This window comes from Olea europaea, unplaced genomic scaffold, assembly GCF_002742605.1.
Source record: "Olea europaea var. sylvestris unplaced genomic scaffold, O_europaea_v1 scaffold290, whole genome shotgun sequence".
In the NCBI taxonomy this organism is placed as follows: Eukaryota; Viridiplantae; Streptophyta; class Magnoliopsida; order Lamiales; family Oleaceae; genus Olea; species Olea europaea.
Genome location: NW_019247561.1, coordinates 447,743 through 464,933, shown reverse-complemented (window position 1 = coordinate 464,933; position 17,191 = coordinate 447,743). Strand labels below are relative to the sequence as shown.

General features: G+C 32.4%; 1 protein-coding gene across 2 annotated transcripts; it reads left to right on the top strand.

Annotated features, from left to right (window-relative positions):
• The first annotated feature begins 2,383 nt into the window (after positions 1–2,383).
• Positions 2,384–16,919, top strand: LOC111384337 (CMP-sialic acid transporter 3-like). Of its 2 annotated transcripts, none has more exons than XM_023008606.1 (16): positions 2,384–2,596; positions 3,269–3,481; positions 4,238–4,354; positions 6,066–6,122; positions 9,921–9,998; positions 11,671–11,715; positions 12,686–12,745; positions 13,017–13,139; positions 13,303–13,380; positions 14,537–14,606; positions 14,792–14,899; positions 15,070–15,203; positions 15,337–15,416; positions 15,559–15,604; positions 15,712–15,773; positions 16,508–16,919. In XM_023008606.1, exons 2-15 carry the CDS (start codon positions 3,314–3,316, stop codon positions 15,760–15,762), a joined length of 1,215 nt encoding a protein of 404 aa, XP_022864374.1. In that variant the 5' UTR covers positions 2,384–2,596; positions 3,269–3,313; the 3' UTR covers positions 15,763–15,773; positions 16,508–16,919. The 2 variants fall into 2 exon arrangements, with proteins under 2 accessions (XP_022864374.1, XP_022864373.1); XM_023008605.1 differs by having other exon boundaries at positions 2,385–2,596; positions 16,610–16,919.
• The last annotated feature ends 272 nt before the right edge of the window (positions 16,920–17,191 follow it).

Here is a 17,191-nt window from a genome sequence, read left to right as displayed (position 1 = left end):
ATATATATTAAGGAATCACAATTCATACCAAAATTTCAAATTTCAATTGAAAATCGGAACAAAAAGGGTCATGTAACTTTGATTTTTCATTTCTCAATGTGGACGTTGGAAAACCTAATTCATTTTGGAGACCTAAATTCTAATTTATTTTTCATTTTCTCTCCTTTTCGATTTATCATTGACTCTCACATTGAGACCAACAACTATTGCTTGCCCTCTACCGCCACTCTCGATTACCACCACTGTATGTATTTCTAAAATTGAAGCCTCAACATTCAGTTCTTCTATGTTACTAAAAAGCAGATAAAAATAGTAAATATAAAAGAATGTGTAGTTAAAAAAGAACTAAAAATGATGATTTGGTAATTTGCTAGACTAAAGGAGGCATCGAGTGAGAAAAATGTATGCTACAAATGAAATAGAATACAATATTTGATTTTTACGATTAATAGTAAAAAAAAAATGCTATTTTTATATGACTAAATTGAATCAAAAAGATTTAATCCAATTTGAATGATTTCAAGAAAATGTGCCCACTCTTAATAGGAGAGACTTTCAAAAAAATAAATAAATCCATTTGTGTACAATTTTTTAAGAAATGCGATCTTACTTAAATCGACGATAGATAAATATTATTTTAGTCAAAATTGATGTTGATATTTTACTTAAATATAATGTCAATATTTATGAACAACAATATTCTAGGTAAGTAGTAAATAACAAAAACAATTTAAATGGAAAATTCCCAAATTAATTTCACACATTAAGAAATCAATTTATAATTCACTAGTCAATGGACATTTGTCACATTTGAATACTATTTATGGACAATTAATTTAAGGGAAAATTGTAGCAGCAATCCCAAAACTTTGATTTTTTTGCAAATCCTACCTTAACCTTCACTTTGTAGGAATGAAGGTTCCAAAGTTTTGAGAAATTAGCAGTTAGAGTCCAAGTCTTTCATATGACCATTAGTTAACCAAAAAAAAAAAGGTTAACTTTGACCAATTTTGCCAAAATTAGAAGGGGTAAAATGGCAAATTTAGAATTATCATATTAAAGTAAATGTTAAGGTAAAGTCTGCAGAGGTAAATGTTAAGGTGAAGTAAAGTTTAGAATTTGGATTTCAATTGGCATAAAGTGAATGTTAAGGTAAAGTATATAAAAAAGTCAAAGATTTGGGATTGTTGCTACAATTTCCCCTTAATTTAAATATAAGAATATTTGATTAAATTCACCAATGACCACCAAACTTTATATTTAGTGTCATCATAGTCAATCATTTGATTTTGTTTTACTATGAATATCAAACTTTATTTAGAATTACCATGGCCATCTAATTTAATTTTATTTCTTCATAGTCACCCAATTTTCATATAACGTTTTATCATGACCATCATACTTTTCTGTACTAATTTTAAAACGAGTGAAATGGTATCTTTTCATTATATATAAAAATATTTTTTAAAACAATAAAAAAATTTTATTTTAAAAACCTTTTTTAAAAAAAATAAGTTTTTATTTTATTTTTCTAAATAATTTTTTTAAAAATAAGTTTTATTTTATTTTAAAAACGTTTATTGTCAAATAAATTTTTATTTTATTTAATTTTTTTAAGGATTGTTTTTTTATATAACTTTTTATTTTATTTTATTTTCATAAGCAAAGTTTTTTTAAATAAGTTTTTATTTTATTTTTTAAAAAATAACTTCTATTTTATTTATATTATGTACAAGGAAAGTTACTATTTTACTTCCCTTGAAATTAGTGAAAATGGTGAAAAAAAAGTTGGACGACCATAATGAAATGTTATATAAAATTGGATGATCATAGTAAAATTTCGTATGAAATTGGATGATCATGATGACACTAAAATCCTATTTGAGTCCCATTAATTGAAAAAAAAAAACTTATTTCTAAACAATGTTTTGATGTCATTTCAATTACACATTCATCAATAAAATAATATTACACACAAATTCAAAATTTTTCCTTATTTTTTAATCACATATTTTTCATCAACTTTTTATTCAAAAATTCATTCCTACAAAGAGAACGAAGCTCAAATAAGGTCGGTATAAAATTGAGTGACCATTCGTAGATTTAACCCTAAAAATATTATTTAACATAGAAATATTAATTGAATAATTTATAAGCTACTCATTAGTCACCCAACACCAATTCAATTTCATGTAACATGACTCACTCCCTTTGTATATAAATTGCGCATCTCTATTTTTCATCAACTTTTTATTCAAAAATTCATTCCTACAAAGAGAACGAAGCTCAAATAAGGTCGGTATAAAATTGAGTGACCATTCGTAGATTTAACCCTAAAAATATTATTTAACATAGAAATATTAATTGAATAATTTATAAGCTACTCATTAGTCACCCAACACCAATTCAATTTCATGTAACATGACTCACTCCCTTTGTATATAAATTGCGCATCTCAGAATAATTTATAAGGTCAATTCGTTTCTGATTTCCCAGTACTTAAATTCCCGTCACCGGAGTTTGATTTGGATCTGGACGGAATATTCTACGTCGGCAGCCGACGTTAATCAGCCTATCCGTACAATCAATATCACAGGTCAGCGTCTTTACTTGTTTAAATGTGTGCACATTCTTTATCATGAATCTCAGCAAGAGACCAATATCGTTAGATCTGTAGTGTATAAATTAATCTTTTTGCAATGGAATTTTGCTTTGATCGTTTCAATACTTGATCCGGAAAATAGAGGTTCCATTTACGTTGAAACTTATAGTTTTAATGTGGAAGAATTTTAGAATTTGTTATTCTGCTAAGATGTGGTTCTAATGCATTTTAGTCTGTTTAACTGTAATCGATTCAAAAATGGGTATTTCCATTACTGTATCTGTGAATTATTTTCTTTAAAGAATGTTGCTATATTTATCCGGTTGTTGAGAACATCAAAGTTCACATGATATTTTTGTATCAACTCATGAGTCATATTGTATACTTTTTTGAGTAATGCTATTTGCTCACTGCGGTAGTCACCCTACGCGGTATACACATGGCAGGTGATTATTTGATGCATTAATGTGGTAATTTTTTTATTTATTAATGCGTAAAATAATCACCTGTCATGTGTATGCCATATAGGACGACTGTCGCAGTGAGCGACTGTAATTGGCATTATTCTATTTTTTTTGTTTTTTTAATAAATGAGCTACTAATGGTTAGTTATGGAAAATGCTATCACCTGGGTTCTTCATTCTGTTTCTGTTTTTGCTTGCACAGGTTAAATTTTGCATAGCCTGAGTAACTATTGGGATTTCTGAACTGATGAAGAACGGGATGATAGAGTGCAGTGTCTGTCATTCCAAGCTGGTCTCTCCATCCACAAAATCTGTTTCACGGGCTTATGATCGCCACAGGGATAAGGTATCATCAAAGCAACGGGCTCTCAACATCTTGTTAGTTGGGGGTGACTGTGTCCTGGTTGGTTTACAGGTAATTGTCTTATTATGTTTTTGTACTATGTTTTTCACCTTATTCTATACTTTCGTATTTGTGAATGATAGCTATTCCATTCTTCCTGCACGAATATTGATTCAATCCTAGTTCTTAATATGGAAATGAGGAGAAAGTTCTGGATACTTTCAGTCTTAACTTTATTTTGCATCTGGTAAAAAAGAAGTGGATCCATGTAGAGAACTTATTATTGGGTCGAACATTGGAAGATAAAGAATTTAAATGGTGAAAATGCTTAGGTCCATGCTTCAGTCAAAATTGTCTCACTAATTTTGATTATAAAATACTGATTGTCACATGGCTGTGTGGCAAAAAACTGTGAAATAAGACTATTCATGATTGAATATTGATGATACAAAATTCTTACAAAAGGCTTAGTGATTACTGGTGATGTTAGCCACTTGATATCAGATTCATTTACAGCAGAAACATGTGGTATTGTAGTACTATTTGTAAAATGTACTTTGTTTTGTTCTTGCAATTTTTGCCCCATCTAACTCTTTACTTAAAGATACCTGTAGGCCATTTAACTACCAAATTTTTTTCCTTCACTTACACTCCACCCAGTTTCAACAATTAGGTTCTGACTGTTCCTTGAGTAAGTAAGAAGAAAAAGCACACTAAACTTACTGTAGATCTTTCATTATGTGTAACGTATCTGTGAATGTACTCTTATGGCTATTTCTTCTGATTATGATTGCAAAGCCTTATTTGATCAATCTCTTTCTTTTCCAGCCTATCTTGGTTTTTATGTCAAAGGTTGATGGAAAATTCAAGTTTAGCCCTATTAGTGTTAACTTTTTGACTGAGGCTGTGAAGGTTCTTTTTGCAATTGTAATGCTTCTGATCCAGGTACTTCATCCCTTCATGTTACAGTGGATGTTATAATTTCTGTTTGTTTAGTTCTATTGTTGTGTCGATGCGTCTGGATTTTATAAGCAAATTTAAGAAACACGTGCAAGAACCAATTTACAGGGATATATGAGAGATCGGGTAACTAGCTTGCCAAAATCCTCAGTCAGAGATCTTCTTGCACAAAATAAAAAATATGTGATTCCCATAAAATTATTTTAGTATTATATTAATTAGTAATTATAGAAGAGTAATAGTATTCTAATTAAGGTTTAATATTGTTAAAAGATTTTTTACTTATATCTCGATTTGCTTGAGGTTGAAAAGCTTTATGTTGTAAGCCTCCATTTGGTGCATCTTTTTTGGAGATTTCTATCAAATTTTGATGGAATTGATGTTGACACTTGAAATATTAAAATAGAGCCCACAAAGTCAACGTTGAAGAAGGAAAAGTAGGGTATGTATTCTTTTCATCCAATGTGTCAATTGTATCCTCCACAAGCATAGCCAAATTACTGAAATGCCCCTCGCCAGCTGTCGGACATACTGCTTGACATTAGTTTAAAAAATTAAAAGGTGACCCACATAACAGTCATCGATTTTTGGGTGTGATAGGCACTGAGACAGATGCTAAATATCATCTACTTATATAATTACAGTGAAGAAATAAAATGAATTAGATCACAATTCCCTTTGAATATAGAGCATGAGAGGCATTTGAAAAAAATAGAACCAAAAGAATCACTTAAGATAGAATGAAATCTATATAGCTCATTTACAATGTTTAAAAAGGTTCAACATAGACATTTTACCTTTGTGTCTGAGACGTGTCTTCTAACACGAACCAATAAAATAATTCAAGAAGACATAAAAAATATTGAAATATGTTAGAAATAAATCATAAGCCATATTGATAAAAAGTTAACAAAATTAAAATTCAACTTTCGAACAAACAAAAATATATTAATGAAGTGGCAAATAATAAATCATCAAATTGCTAATTACGTGACAAAATTATAATCTAACTCTAGAACTAGAAAAAACCTACAAATCTTCTGCATTTTCAAGAGAATGATTAACATATTTGATTTCGATATCATCCTTGTCAATCCTATCAGCTACTTTCCATTCTTTTTTCTCCTCAATTTCAATGTTGCTTTCCCCTCCCCTTCTCTTCTAAAGGGCAGCAACAAGGGAAAAAATAAAACAAAGAAAAGAGTGAAGATACATGTAGTAGGTCTCTTATTATTGACTGTATGCCACTTAAAAGTTTCAACTTAACTGGAGAGAGAGATTTATCACACTTCACTTGCAGGAAGTTAGGATATGCTTGCTTCTTGCTTTCTTCTCCTATCCTTTTTTCTACTGTCGGATCTGCCTCCGCATGATGTTGGTGGAAGACAATTCCCAACATCAAAACAATATAACAAGATTGTCTTCTTTATATGTATATATAAAAACTTGTGTTTTTTTCCAGAAATTCCTGAGAATCCATGTGTGTTAAAATACAGCTATAATTATAAGTGTTCTCTCTCATCGTCACCCAGTCTTTCTTGATGGTGATAATTTCAGGAATAAGAAATAATATGTTTAGGTTTATATATTTGCTTCCACAAATGCTCCCATTGCACATGGAGAGAGAGAGACATGGTCACAACCACATTAACATCTATGTCTAGTGATATTTTGAGTTTGGTTTTTATTCTGGCAGGCTAGGCGGCAGAAGGTTGGTGAAAAGCCGCTTCTTTCTATTTCCACATTTGTCCAGGTTCATCTGATATGCTATTTTAGAATTTTAATTCTGAGGTTTTCTTTTGCTGCACATATTTTTTATTTTCAGCTTAATTATCTTTATTATGCCAAACTTGTTGATTTCATGCCACTTAAGCCCTACCCAGAAAGCTCTGGTTTCTTGGCTATCCTCGCCCCATTTCCTTTTCTTGTTTCTACTATTAATGGTTCCTTTTGTTGTCCTTGTAATTTTTATGAAGATGTCCACATGCTGCAGTTCATGTACAAACTGACCTTGGATGACTGACATTCTCCTGAGATATACCCAGCAGATGCAAATTTTCGATTTGCTTATTAGTATTCTTGTCTTTAGAATTTGTTTTCTCAAAGAAAGGGAATATTAATTACACGGACAGGTGTTGATAAAGGAGGGCTTAGTCTTTGAGATTTATTTTGAGAAGGACTTCAGTGCAGTTTGAGTATATTTTATTATAGAAAATAGACATAGGGGCCAAGGTCGATGAACCTCGTGCCGTATTGGGTTCTTTTGCTGTCTCTTTACAAATGGTTGAGCAAGAAGCAAATTTTTCGGCCTGGAGAAGACTAGGGCAAGATGATCCTTTACCATCTTTCTTATTAGCCTTTGTCATTGATTTTTTTGATGATTGGTCCAAGGAATAACCAAAATTAGAAGGGTTTGAGTGGGAAGAAAATAAAGTTTCAATGTCACGTGTACAATTCATGGATGATGCCCTATTCTTTGTAAAGGCACTTGAAGAATCTTTTGGCTATTATGAAAATTGAAAAATCTACTGTTTTATCTGCTGTTAGAAGTAATGTTAAACAGTGTAATTGTGGGTATTGTTGAAGCTAGTTTCATTCATGGATTATTCGTCAAAAAGCTAATTGAGTTTTGTGTGAGAGAGATTGTGAAAGTTATGTTAAAAGTAGTAAATTTTTCTATCACTTGGGTGACTTGGATAGAAAAATTGGGGCATTTTGAAAGAAAAAGAGCAAGTAGTAGCTTTTATGCGTAAGGGCAAAACTTTTGGCGTCTTTCTATGGGTTAGAAGGCTTTTCCTTTGAAATTAATCGTCTTAGGGTGGATAAAGTAGGCTCTAAACTTGAAACAACTTGATATTTTGTAATTTACTCATCGTCACAGATTATGGTGCTTGGACTGTATGACACGAATAGATGAAACTGATGTCACCTTGATGGATTGAGGATTTCATGTGGAAGTGAGTAAGAGGGATGTGATGGTGGCGTGGTAGTGAAATTGGGGACAGAGGAGGTATTTTCTATAGTTAATGTGGTCGTTGTGCAAACTTTGCTTGTGAGAATAATGCTTAGTGGTATGGTTTAAAATACAGGGATAGTTTACTAAGCTTATAAACATTTAGAAGTGATCACTTTAAACTGATTGATTCCAATGGTTAACCTATCCAAAACCTTCAATAAATCTAGAACAAACTTATAATAATGAATTGGGGCTATGAGCGTTTGCTACTACGGGGGATACTCCCATCTACTAAATCTCAGCCACTAATTTTACTACGGTTTATCAATTCATCATTAAATTTTACCATCATCTTACAGAAAATTTGTTTTTCTTGATCGTACGAGCTTTCATGATCATGCAAAAGCTCTGTAGCACAGACACTTCAACTGAAGTAGCGTGTCTGTGTCCGACACACTCCTCGGACACTTTATCATAAGCATTTTTCTTTTTTATTAAAAATATTAGATATTTTTAACTTGAAATTATTATTAAATAACACATACGTACTCATACTTAAAAGATATAAAAAAAAAAAAAATTAATATCAAGTATAAACTTAAATTTATACGATATAAATGAAAATTTTTAAAGAATTTAATCAACATATCGATGAGGTGTCGTGTCGGTACTTTTTTTGAAAAATTGCGTGTCAACTTATCCGACACTTATCGTGTTGGACATACGTATCCGTGTCGGTGCATTATAGTGCAGAAGCATCATATTTCTTCATGGCCGACTTATTTTAATCCAAATTGAAATATGGATAACTTAATCTAACCCAATCCGTCTATAATAAAACTGACCTCGTCCGAATAGCATTTTAGGCTCACTCTATCAAATGTAACATTTGAAATTATTTAATAAACTAATAAAAATTATATCTAACAAAAAATCAATTTGAATTATAATTTAATATATCTACAACGTAAACAAATTTAGCCCTTGTTTGACCCCCCCTTTTTTTTTTAGAAAATGGGTTTTGTAACAGTGATTTTTGGAGAATATGTATTTCAGATTCAGTTGTTGACATATGGATGCTATCATTATTTAGTCAAGATAAAAGATCGGCCTCCTTGATAAAAAAGTTGCAGTCTATCTCGTCGAAGAAATTCTCTCAGTCGGGAAGAAATGATGGAGTATTAGAATAGATAATATTATATTTAGTTTACATTTTTAAAGCTTATTTTAGGAAACATAACTAGTAATTTATTTGGAGTATTTTTCTACTTCATTTAGAATTAGTTTAAGTCCTATTTAAAAGGGTCTATGCTATGTAATTGGAAAAAATAAATGAATAAATAAATTGATATGATTGATATTTTCTTCCCAACTTCTCTTCCGTCTCTCTATTTCTTCTCCCCTTTCTACCTCCCTTGTTCTACCGTGCCCTCTTCTTCTATTTCTCCCTCCTTTCTCTTCTTCTCTCCCCTTAAGTTTGGATGCTAACTTGAATAAGAGTTAGTTTATCCTCTATAGACAAAAGATTTCTTTCAGCACCAAGCTTTTTTACTTACACTTGTTCACCAGGACCATAAATCATAAGATAAAGTATTACGTCCCAATGAGTCTCCAAGTATTTCAAAGGCTACAAACCAACTGATCAACCGATCCCAGATGCCAAATTTGTAGACATTGATCAATGTTGACTCCCACTACCATGCTCTTATTTATGTTTTTCTTGAGGCCCGATGTAACAGTGAAAATCTTCAATGTTCTTAGGGGGCTAAGCAAATGAGCCTCTGAAGATGTCTCAGAAAACGTAGCAGGAAAATGTAAATGTGAGACTTAACACCCGTTCCCTTCCTATCTCCAACCTCTTCAACAATGTAGCCCCCTTTGAGCTTCTCCAAGAGACTCTTAATACAAAGATGTTCTCTATTCTTGCTTTATAATGAATGCATTTAATAAGTTATAGATTTCAATTCCTATTTCTTAAATTATTCAAATCATATTTGAATTGATTAACCATTGACATATAAAAAAAATATTGACTAAAGGATAAGGAGAAATCAATGAATGTTTATTGGAAAAAGCAAAATAAAAAGTAAAAAATAGAGAGTATTGTTGGAGTGTATAAAAAATTTTAATCTTTAAATTTAAAGATGCTCTGTATAAATAGAGTCTTGGAGATATTCTTAGCTCTCTACATTAGACGCCCTAAGACAACCACAAATGTGAGCTGTCAAGGTCACGGCAGATCATCCTGTTAACTCTTTCGAATAATGATTGAAAAGGGAGGTCCTAAGACACGCATTAATCCATGTCTTCTACCTCAAACCAAAATTCCTTATATATAAAGGTATCTAAAAATACCTATGCCAATGATCATGAGCCTTTTCTTAACAAATCCTAATTCCTAGTACATACTATATCATTAATCTTGTATAAATCTGTAACCAAACTAATAATACAGCCAAGTTTCTTTGTAACTGATCCTCTTTTTCATGTTAAATTTATCTTCTTTTGAGTATATATTGCTTTTATATTTCTTTTTACTCTTTCCAGGCTAATGGTATCTTATGTTGATGATTTGATACCATATATTCCCTGCAGGCAGCTCGCAGCAATGTGCTCCTTGCCGTTCCCGCATTTCTCTATGCTATTAATAACTATCTGAAGTTTATTATGCAGGTAAAATTTGTTTAATTAGTTGTTTTACATGAGAGTCTATATTTGGATACACAGTTTTGTTCGTAACTTTCTGGTAGACCTTCAAAACATAGTTGCTAGGGCCCAGACAGTCTAATGCTGGGTCCGTCTGCAATCTCTACCACGCTCTTCAGTGTTCACGGGTGAACTAGAAGAAAAATTCAGTACACTCCTGCACTTGTGTTCTGTATTTGTATCATAACGGTTGCTTTAGCATGATAAGAGACTGCAATATGGATTGCCTGCACAATACAATAATAGAAAAGAAATGACACTGGCAATGACTTAAGGTTTTAGTTTATTATGTCTTATATGAGTTGAGTAAATTGTTACTAGTGGATTTGATAGCTCACCAGTGTGTTCAACGAGGAGGATAAGATTCTAGGTCATCTTGCAAATAATAATTTGTATTTCAGTGCTCTCTTTGTCTCCAAGGCTTACCTTTTTACCAGTCTATTTCATTTTTAGAGTGAAAATGAAATATGAACTTGGCACGAATCTTTAATTCGATTAATATCTCATGGGAATCATGGCTTGACTTTGAGAGGGACATTCCCAATACTTTTGAACAAAATACTGGAGGAATACATTAGCTTACTGGATTGGTTTCGTCGGTCGTTTAATCTCACATCCGAATATGTCAAAAAACTCTATATCTGCTTAATTTTCTTTTTTTTCTCAATTTTATTACGCATTAATATTTTTCTTCGTCATCCCTTCTCTTTAGATGACCAGCTTTTCATATGTTTCCTCCAAGTCTCTTCGTTAGTCATCCTTCCCCCTTGTTAAAAGAAATTGCGTGCCATGTGTTTTTCCTCCTTTTCTTGTTTCCTGTAAGCTTCTGTCTGTTTTATCTATGTATAACGGTCTTCACCAAATCTTTATCCTTCTCCAAATAATTCATATCCTATTGCACTTCCAATTGTTTATCCCATTTTAACTATCTTTTGCACTCTTTCTGCTCAAATTCTCAATCTTTAAGTAGTGCAAAGACTTATAATAATATTTGTGCATTGTGAAACGAATAAAAGAAAATTTGACCTGTGAGGTCAAGTCCAACTTCAACAGCCAATTAAGCTGCTACTTTTCAATGTGAAGAGCAAGGATTTGACATCTGGAGTTCTGGGAGCTTTCAACTTTTCATATTAACAAACCTGTCTTGTCATGAGACTTAGATTTGCAAGTAACAAACTGTGGTTTAGCCCTGTTTGACAGATTGATTTTATTATTATTATTATTATTTCGTTGGAAAGAATGAGTTTTCGAATAGTAAATTTTTGGAAAATCATGATTAAAAGGTAGGAAAGAGTTTTGGATTTACGTGAAGAATATTTTATTGTGAGCAAGTGTGGTTGAAAATGAATATGATAAAAAAAAAGAGTTTTGAAAGAATGATTGTCAAACAAGGGCGACTCTTTTCAACTGTACCTTTAACAAGCTAGACTTTTGGAAACTGACACCTCAAAAGCTATGTTTGATAGATAAACGTTGTTGAATACACTGTAAAGTCTTTGTTTGTCTTGCATCTTTATGTCTGGAGTTTTTTGGGTAATTTTTCTCTCTTGCCATTTATATGTTTGCACGCTTTGTTGTTTGACACACTGGACTGCATATTTTTCCTTGCACCTGAGTCTCTTTATCTTTCTTATTTCAGCTTTATTTCAACCCTGCAACAGTGAAAATGTTGAGCAATCTTAAGGTATTTTGCTTGCTTTGCAGCTTGTTTGGCTACTGACTTTTTTTTTTTTTTTTTTTTTTTTTTTTTAATTTGAATTGAATGGAATTTTGAATACTGAAATTGCATCATCAGCTATGATGAGAATGCTATTCCGGGATATTTAGGGTGCGGTTGGTTTGCCGTTTTCGGGCCATTTTCCGTTTTCCGTTTTCGAAAACGCGGAAAATGCGTTTGGTTCGTCGTTTTCGAAAATGCATTTTCGAAAACAAGTTAAAATTTATAACTGAAAACGCAAAACGACTTTTTACCATTTTGAGCGTTTTCAATTATAAATTGCCAAAACGCTCAAAACGCGGAAAACGGGTTGTTTTCGGGAAATACTAAAAATCGTTTTGAAAATGAAAATGCAAACCAACCGCTACCTTAGTTTTTCCATTCTATTCTTTTTTATTTTAGCTAGAAAAATATTAATAATTGGTCATCATGCACGTTTCTTTCTTTATATTTAGTAGCCTTTGTGGATCATGGCAAGTATTCATCTTGTGCAACTTCATCCCATGTATTGTTTGTCTTTTCTGGAGAATATAGCTTGACCTTATTCTTAAGCTGCCAATATAGTATGGGAGAAAAGATACGATCCAACAGGAAATTAATGATCATACCAGATTCTTTTACACTCATTGAATTGGATTCCCGTTTATTGATAGAAAAGTATTTTATTACTTTCAACTTATTCTACTCCTTCCAAATCTTTTTCCTTCTTAGGCCCAAATGCTGCTTACCACACAATTGTTTCCACATCTCCCCCCCACCCCCCATTAAACAAGCAGTGAGCAACGTCTTCTGACTGCCCTAAGCATGAACAAAGTATATCATCATATTTTGAGTAACAGAAATAAGCTTAAAAATCACGCTAAGCTAATAGTTTTTTTCTTCTCTCTCACATTTCATGTTCTATTATTACTTTAATGTTGTCATTTTTATTATACAGGTTTTAGTCATTGCTGTACTTCTGAAGATTGTGATGAAACGCCGATTTTCAATAATTCAGGTTAGTTCTAGACTTCTAGTTTCTAAATTGTTAAGATTACATGTGTAGATAAAGTAAGGGTAGACTAATTCATAGCATATACATGAAGTAAGAACATTATAAATGGTAGACTAATTCACAGCATATACATGAAGTAAGAACGTTATAAATGAACTTATTGTTATATGAGCTAATAAGGCAACATTTACTCTTGCTCTTCCTATATGTATGTTGTGGTTTGATACTAAATCAATTGTAAAAATATTATGTACTGATTTGTGTTGCATTGCAGTGGGAGGCTCTTGCTTTGTTGCTCATAGGGATAAGTATAAATCAACTTCGGTCCTTGCCTGAGGGTACCACTGCTTTGGGTCTTCCAGTCACAACTGGTGCATATATGTACACTTTGATATTTGTAAGTGATTTAAGCTGTCTATATCTACTATTGATTGCATTTGGTGAAATGCTGGATTGATCAGTATGAATACATTTGATTTTATTCATTTAGTTTTTATCCTATTTTTTCTTCGTGGATTATTTCTTTACTGCGTACACTCATTTTTAAACATCTGCTCTAGGTGACCGTTCCCTCCATGGCCTCAGTGTTCAATGAATATGCTATGAAAAGTCAATATGACACTAGCATTTATCTTCAGGTGATTAACATGATAAAGATTGACAAGCTTTTATGTTATATCATTTAATTGTTCTGTTTCTGACTGAATTTTTGAATATGGGGAAACATTAGCTTTACATGTCAAAACAACACCAATATTTTTAATGCTTCAGTAACCTCTTATTTCTGTAACATTTTTACTGGTTCTGAAGTCATGCCATGATATTTTGTGAGAATAATCCTGCTGTTGAGTTGTCTTTGACTATGACCTGGAAATAAGATTGAGCATCCGATTTTGTGGTTCAGTCTGGTGTTATTCGTATCAGGGTTTCCATTTTCTCAACACAAACAAACCGAAAAACAACTTCAATGATTCAGTTCAGTCTGGCTTTCAACTTTCCTTTATTTTAATTTTCTCAGTCAATAATTAATATTTAACAAATAAAAAATTAAATAACAACATTAGACAGAACACCCCTTTTCCCCGAACCGTTGCCCCGCTGTCATCTTTGGCAATTAAGACTTCAAATTTACATTCCTATTGCATAGAAGCTAGAAGAAAGAGTCCACAAAATTGTTAATGGTTACTCAAAAAGAGAAATTATCATTACCCTTTTTAGGGTAAATGCCCATAGAGACTTCATATTCGGGATTAAGTTTAGAAAATGAAAGATACAAAAATGGAAGACTTGAGATTTAAGTCTTGAATTCACGAGAATGGAGAGAGGACACCGTAGTTGAAACAGCCAACTGACCAAGATCATGCAGTAGGATTGGTAATTGGGAGTAGCTCACAGAGACTTAGATGTTCCACTTTCTTGTACATATATATAGATCTATTATATGTCAGATCTGTGTATTTGTACATTGGCTGCAGTGGTGGTCTGAAGATCATTTTGGAAGGCAACAATGATGGTGGTAGTGGAGGTTTTTACATTAATTGAATATGATTATTTGGTTGTGATGTATCGGATTGAAAGGGGAGACTGAGAGGTAATTTAAAAAAAATAAATAAATAAATAAAATAAAACTGGGGGCAATTTAATATTTAATTTTAGAGTTTGGATTTTGATGCAATTCATTTTGGACTGGTTCGAATCGGAACAGAAACCAAATTGTTTATTATCCCGTAAACAAATGTTATCCTTGGAGTAATTTTTGCCTTATGGCATCTGACTCATTTATCTGATTTGCAGAACTTGTTTTTGTATGGATACGGTGCCATATTCAACTTTCTTGGAATCCTTGTAACTGTCATTTTTAAAGGTTGAATCTGCTCTCCCAGGCTTAGCTTCTCTTAATACAACGAGCAGTTTGATTCTAGTACAATTCATGTTTACAAGATTTGTTTCTATTTTATTGCCATCAGAAGAATCTTGAATTGTGGGTCAGTACTTTCCGCACTGATTAAACTGATGATTTACGAAATTTTCATTATAAAAATGTTTCAGGACCCAGTAGCTTCGATATATTGGAAGGACATTCAAAAGCTACCATGCTTTTAATATGCAACAATGCAGCACAAGGAATTCTATCCTCCTTTTTCTTTAAATATGCTGGTGAGATAATTTTGGATGTAGCTGAGATATTAAATGTTATTTCCTTTATTTTGGATTAGTAGCGTTTTTAACGTTCTACTTATCTACCATTATCACTAAAATTGAGGCATAGGTCAATTGTTCATGTTTATTGCTAAATACTTACCGGGGCCTTTCTTTTATGCTACCAGATACGATTTTGAAGAAATATTCGTCAACTGTCGCGACTATATTTACGGGAATAGCATCTGCTTTGTTGTTTGGCCATACTCTGACCATAAACTTTATGTTAGGGATTTCGGTGGTTTTCATCTCAATGCACCAGGTACTATAACAAAGAGAAGTATTTGTTTCTCATATGTCCCTTGAGGCTTACTCCTGCTTTGTCTTTCATCAGTTCTTTGTATCTGTTTCTCGTATCTACCATGAGGCTTATATCTTGCTTTGTCCCTTGTCAGTTCTTTTCACCTCTTTCTAAAGTCAAGGAGGACCAACAAAATGGGGTGCTGGAGAGAGTGGATGTACAGGATAATAATAGGTATTTGTTTTTCGACATCTTAAACACACATATAGCTATCAGTTAGAAAAATAATGATAGTATAACAGCGTTTAGCTTTTTCTTTTCCCAACAATTCTATACTCACAGCAATTTATTTTCGCCTACTCTACCCTCCTACCAGGTCGAGAGAGTCCTTCATAAATATGACAGCTGGAGCAAATGAGGAGGTATGATTCATCACCAGTCATTTGGATCAATATTCACGTGGCTTTCTCTCTTTCTCTCTCTCTGAATACATGATTCCCTTGTTTATTTTCTGTTTTCATTTTTCCAGACTAGTCATCGGGTGGCAACTGATGAAAGACAGCCTCTTCTTCCCATTTAAGTTCCCTGAGAGTATGTAGCTGCACTTAATATTTTCATCTTTTAAATTAATAGTTTGGCTATATGCATATTTCAAATTTTTATATCTGACATCCCCCTTCATGGTGCGCATTATTAAGAAAATTTAATAAGAATGATATGATCCAGGTGTCTTTCGAATGATATACAATCTTGTTAACACAAGGAAGAAATCAATTAATTCAAGAGTTTGAACAATTACTGTAATTGAAATTAAATAGTCTAGTGTCAACTGATCTCAAAATGGGTTTATATCAAATCAAACATATTCAATTGGTCTTTACATCAACTGATACCTCAAATTTTCAATTGGTCTAGAGAATGAAAGTAAAGAGGCTAGTTTACTGCAGATTGGATTGAACTCCCTCCAATACTGTGTTAGAAAATAGAAACCATAGAAGTAATTGAGACAGAAATATGAAGAGAGAGATTTGTATAATGTCTTAAAATTAGGAGGAGAATCATATTTATAGTATTACAACAAACTGTGAAAAAGAAGAAATACTCTATTAAGCCATAAAACTTCTTAAGTAGCTTATGCTCTTTGGTCTAGTTGTGGCTTCCGTACAAGAAGTTGCAGGCATGAGATTATCAAATAACTGATTGTTGAAATATCACTGATGCGGCCATTTGCTGCAGCTGTTTGAATATGAATTTTTTGACTATAATAATCTATGCCAAATATATATGTAATCTGATTTTACAATAATGCTACCCTAAATAAACAGGAAGATTGACAAACGAACTCGTAATGCTTCCCGTACATGTGCAGCACTTCTACTAATTCGACTAAATCTTGTTGCTGGTGGTTCCTTTGCTCTTCTTTGCAGCATATTTACCAGAGGATACAGAACAGGCAATCAAGCAGTATCACTTACAAAAATAAAATGCAAGCGCTCCGTTATTACACTTTTGAGAAATGTCGTCACATGATAATGGCTTCATTTCATTTGATACGTGTATGGAAATTTATTCTTGAAGGAGCGCGTAGAAAGAGGTGGTGTCTACTACCTCTTCAGTTCTGTTAACTGGTGTTTATGTATATCAATTACTTTATACCACTAATAGATTATTTCTTGATTTATTTGTTATATGAAAATACGACCTTCACATTTTTGTAATAATTTTTTTTTTTTTTTTATATTTAGTGCTTTGTATTGGAATGCTTACTCAATTTGTTTATCAATTTACGAGGGATATCAACATTTATGCGGCTACTGAAGGCACTACGCAAATAAAAATTCAGAAGTAAATTCTCTTATGAAGTGAATCTCTAAAGTCCCGCAGTTAATGTTTCACAGTACAGTACAGTACAGAAGCATAGAATTAACTGATTACCGTACCCTCTGGTGTGAGTTGTCACGTTCAGCTAAAAAGAGGCCTTTGATTAAACTTTGTTTCCAAACATAATT

Coding starts and splice junctions, on each gene's coding strand:
- LOC111384337 (XM_023008606.1), top strand. CDS start 3,314: ATGAAGAACGGGATGATAGAGTGCAGTGTCTGTCATTCCAAGCTGGTC. Junction 11,716..12,685: donor AAATGTTGAGCAATCTTAAG/GTATTTTGCTTG, acceptor TTTATTATACAG/GTTTTAGTCATTGCTGTACT. Junction 15,417..15,558: donor GATGTACAGGATAATAATAG/GTATTTGTTTTT, acceptor CCCTCCTACCAG/GTCGAGAGAGTCCTTCATAA.